General features: G+C 16.6%; 2 protein-coding genes across 2 annotated transcripts; both read left to right on the top strand.

The window, feature by feature from the left end:
* Window positions 1-90: 90 nt before the first annotated feature.
* PGAL8A_00338100 (conserved Plasmodium protein, unknown function) lies at window positions 91-2,063 on the top strand (the record flags this gene model as incomplete). The annotated part of the gene is made up of 2 exons (XM_028672413.1): window positions 91-1,676; window positions 1,943-2,063. 2 exons carry the CDS (start codon window positions 91-93, stop codon window positions 2,061-2,063), a joined length of 1,707 nt encoding a protein of 568 aa, XP_028528968.1.
* Window positions 2,064-3,786: 1,723 nt separating this feature from the next.
* On the top strand, window positions 3,787-4,836 carry RFC5 (replication factor C subunit 5, putative; the record flags this gene model as incomplete). The annotated part of the gene is made up of 1 exon (XM_028672412.1): window positions 3,787-4,836. One exon carries the CDS (start codon window positions 3,787-3,789, stop codon window positions 4,834-4,836), a length of 1,050 nt encoding a protein of 349 aa, XP_028528967.1.
* Between the last annotated feature and the right edge of the window lie 332 nt (window positions 4,837-5,168).

The following is a 5,168-nucleotide window of genomic DNA, read 5'->3' as shown; positions in this document are numbered from 1 at the left end:
AAAAAAAAAAAAAAAAAAAAAAAAATAGGAACTGAGAACTTTATTCTTTTTTTAAAAAAAAAAAAAAAAAAAAAAGAATAAAAAGGAAAAATGGAGAGTAAAATAGAAAATGAAAATATGAATAAGAATAAAAATTATAAGAATATAATTGATATTAATAGAAGTAAATATGATAACTTATCAAAAGAAGAACAGGAATATTATGTTGGTGTACCATATAGTTGGGAATATATAGAAAATAGTAAAAATTGGTTTATTATAGAAACAAGTAAAAGTTATAAATTTTATTTTAATAAAAAAACAAATGAGAAAACATGGAATTACCCTTTAGAATTAGAAGAAATATTGAAAAAAGAAAATAAAGAAAAGAAAATTTATATCCAAGAAGAAATTGATAATAATAATAATAATAATAATAATAATAATAATAATAATAATAATAATAATAATAATAATAATAATAATGATAATAATGATAATAATGATAATAATAATGATAATGTAAAAACAAATAATGAAAATCAAAATATTGAAGTTACTTTGAAAGAGTATAAAAATCTTCTCATAGAAAAAAAGTTAAGTGAATTTTCGAAATATGAAAACGTATTAGCAAATATTTTATATGATAGTAGATTTTTAAGTGTGCCAAAAGATATGAGAAAAGAATATTTTTATAAATTAATAAAAGAAATTCATGAAGATAAAAAGATGGAATTAAAGATACTAACGGAAAATTTTCAAAATTTATTAAATAAAAAAGAAGAATTTTTTTACACTTTCAAGGAATCAGATGCAATTAATTTTTTAAAAGATAAAAGCGAGTATAAAGGGAATAATTCTGAATATTGGAAAAATATTAGAAATAAATTGTTGAAAAAATTTTTAGAAAAAAAAAAAAAAGAAAAAGAAAAAAGTGTAGAAAAGAAATTTGAAAAAATTTTAAATGATTATTTAAAAGATGAAAATCCAAAAAGATGGATAAAGATAAAAAATAATTTAATAAAAAAGGAAAAATATGAAATCCTTTCCCATGATAAAAAAAACAAAATATTTGAAAGTGTCAGTGAGAAACTTTTAAATAATATAAAAGATAAAAACAAAAGAAGAGAAGATAGAAACTTATATTTAAATAACAAAGGTCAATCAGAAAAAAGTAAAGTAAATAGAAACGAAAAAAATATTTTTTTAGGAATATTATTTGAAAAATTAAAATTCCCTGTTATAAATGATGATATTTTGAAATATGATACTTGTATTAATAAAAAAAAAAGTTTTGAAGAATTATGCTCCATTCCTGATAATATAACCATTAATGAAGAATATAAAAAATTATCTTTAAGTGATAATGAAAAATTTCATATATACAGGGAATTTATAAATAATTATATAAATATAAAACTGAAAACTTTTGATAAATATTTAGCTGATTTATCAATTAATTTTATTAATAAATCTCTTGATGAAATAATAAAATTAATTGATAAAAATAACAAAATTTTTACATCTTTAAAATATGAACATTTAGAAAAAGTCTACTTGAAATGGAAATATTATAAAATAAAAGAAGCAAAACAAATATTTAAAGATTATTTAAAAAAATCAAATTTTATTAAATATAATTCAGATGAAGAAGAAAACTATAAAAAATTAATCGATATTCTATCACAAGATATAAGGTAATTAATGTTTTTTTTTTTTTTTTTTTTTTTTTTTTTTATAGTTATTTTTATTTTTCTTCTTTTTTATTGCACTTGTATATTATTTTTTTTATGAAAAAGATATTTTTTATTAGTCGTTTTGATTAAATTTTAAATATATATATATATATTTATAAAATTAATGTTATTCAAATATATGATTTAAACATTTTTATATATGTAATTACTATTATTATATTTACCTTTATAATATAATTACATTTTTTTCACCTTTTTATTTATAGTTATCAAAGATTAGAATGTGTTCATGAAGAAAGAGAAAAAATTATAAAAGACAGAATAAATGAATTAAAAATAGAACATGAGAAAAACAAAAATTTATCCGAAAGATTGAATTTTAGTTGAATTTAACAAGTTTTTCTAATATGGAGTAAAAATATAATATTACTAATTATATATATTATAAAAAGGATTTTTTTTTTTTTTTTTTTTTTATGTGATGATGATCTTATAATAATGTATTTATTTTTTTAAGTCTTTGATAAATTAAGAGAAAAATTTTGCGTTTTATTTTTGTTACTATTATTTTTTTAATAACTTTACATTTAAAATTAGTTCTTTTTTTTATTTACCCCATATTTATATGTACAATATTTCTTCTTAAAATATATATGATTACATATATTTTTTTATCACATTTATATTAACATATATATTAAATATGTTTATTTCAAAAATGAACATATATATTTATTTTGATCTCTGTTTTTATTTTTAATCTAAATATTCTTGTAATAAAATAATTTAATCATTACCTCACTTTTTTAGAAATATAAAGAAAATCGTTATTTATTATTATTCAAAATGTTTTTTTTTTTTTTTGAGGTTAATATGGTTTTTTTTTTTTTAATTATTTATCTTTTTTTTTTTGTAAGACATCTTTAATTTATTTTATTTCATTTTTTTTTTTAAGTATAATAAATATTTTTATGTTATTTCTCTTTATGGAATAAAAATTTTAATATTTTTTTTTTTGAAAATGTGTATTTTTAACTTAAGAAAAAATAATGAATAATTATTTTGAAAAAAATAAATTAATCGAAATTACATATTTAAATATTAAGACTAAATATTTGTATGAAAATGATATAATTTCAACGTAATTTAAAATTAATATAAAAGTGCACTGTATATTTTTATAATTATTATTTATTAAATTTTTTTTAGAAATTTATGTTGGATAATCTTTATTATAAAATTATGAATTAGTAGTTAAATGGCTTTTTAGTTTTTTTTTTTTTTTTTTTTTTTTTTTTTTTAATATTTTTTGCTTAAATAAAAATATTTTATTAAATATCTTTATTATATATATACATTTCTCATTATTAGAACTTCTTAACACATTTTTGAAGCTTTTTTTTTTCCTTTTTTTTTTTTTTTTTTATGAATATTTCTTTTACATCTCATAGTAATATAACATATTTTTCATATTTTAAAATAAAAATTCTTTAATAAAAAGATAAATAAAAAGATTACTTAAGTATTTCATATATTTTGACATAATTATGATAGATATAAAAGTAAGAAAAAGTAAAAAGTAAATTGGGAAATGTAGATTTTTTTAAAATAAAAAAGAAAAATACAAAATGGAATTTATATAGGTTTAAAGGAAAAAGGAAAAATTTACTATACTTTTTTTTTATTTTATAAATTTAAAATAATAAAATAATATTATATTTAAAAGAAATTATAAAACCTGTAAAAAAAAAAAAAAAAAAAAATAATGTATTAGCATATTTTACTTACTATTTAATTTTTTTTTTTTAAATTTTTGTGATATACCTTTTTTTATCTTATTTGTTGTAATTTGAAAATATAAATATTTATGCGATAATAAATATTTATATGTCTCTAATTTTATTTATTAATTTATGCACATATATAAATTTATGTATATGTATGTTTATTTATTCTTTATAAAAAAATTTTAATTTGAAATATCTTGTTTTTATTTTTTACCTTTTTTTTTTTTTTTTAAAATATTTTGTTATAAAGTAAAATTTTCATGTTTTTTTGAGTTTTTTTTTTTTTTTTTTCTGAATTTATTTCGAATTTAAGTTTATCAAAAATGTGGTTGGAGAAATATGCTCCTCAGAGTTTAGACGAATTAACAATTCATAAAGATATAACGGAGAGGTTAAAAAAATTAAGTGCTCATAAAGATTTACCCCATATAATATTTTATGGCACACCTGGAGGTGGAAAAAGCACTAGAATAGATTGCTTAATAAAAGAAATATTTAAAGAAGAAAAAATAATTAGAAGACCTGAATGTATAACAAATGTAGAAAATAAAATAAATATAAACGTAGTTCAAAGTAATTATCATTTAGAATTACAATGTTTTGAATTAGGAAGCAAAGATAAAATTATTGTTCAAAGTATTATTAAAGAATTATGTAGTTATAAATCTAGTGCCTCCTTTTTTTCTAAAACTCCTATGTATAGAATTTTTGTTTTTAAAGATGCTGAATTTTTAAGTGAAGGGGCTCAAGCAGGATTAAGAAGAACATTAGAAACGTATATAAGAAATGCAAGAGTTATTTTACATTTAGAACATTTATCTAAAATAATAGAACCATTAAAAAGTAGATGTATTTGCATAAGAGTTCCATTGCCTACAGAAGAAGAGATTTTTAGTGTTTTAAAAAATATATGTGACAACGAAAATGTTTCTGAATCTTTTAGTTCACAATCTTTTTTTAAAAATTTAATAGAAACACATGGAAGAAATTTAAGGAAATGCATCATGGCTTTAGAAATGACAGTGTATGCAAATTCAACAAAGCCACATCAATCTTTATCAGTTGCTGCCACTTATATAAATGAACTATGTGATTTTGTTTTTATAAACCCAACTCAAACAAAAATGAAGGAATGTGTAACAAAAATTCAGAGTTTAATAACATGCCAAATACCTGTTAATTTTATTTTTGAAACAACTATTAAATACCTATTAAGAAGTAATTATGATTATAAATTAAAATGCTATTTTCTTAAGTTATGTTCTCATTTTTCGTATTTATCAGAAGCTTCATATGATAAAAGTGTTTCCCTTATTGCATTTATTGTAAACGTAAATACTGCCATAGTGAAATATAACTTATCAAAAAAATAAAAAAAATACTAAAATTAACATTTTCTGATTTTTATTTATTTACATTTTTTTTTTTTTTTTTCTATTATTTCTTTTCATATGTTAATATGTACATATTTTTAATATATATAAATTAGCTTTAACTTTTTATTTTATTTTTTAATAGTGATTCAATCCTAATATATTATTAGATTCTCTTATTAATATTTAGTATCTTTAATTTTTAAGGTATTATAATTGGAAAAATATTTATAAGAATTAGAAAAATTGAATTTATTTTTTTATATTCTTTATCGTTATTTGTTTTTTTTTTTTTTTTTTTTTTTTTTTTTTTTTTAATTTTTTTTTTTTTT

Source organism: Plasmodium gallinaceum (genome assembly GCF_900005855.1).
Source record: "Plasmodium gallinaceum strain 8A genome assembly, contig: PGAL8A_v1_98, whole genome shotgun sequence".
NCBI lineage: Eukaryota > Apicomplexa > Aconoidasida > Haemosporida > Plasmodiidae > Plasmodium > Plasmodium gallinaceum.
The sequence above is the reverse complement of the archived record's forward strand: the minus strand, read 5'-3'. Positions and strand labels throughout refer to the sequence as shown.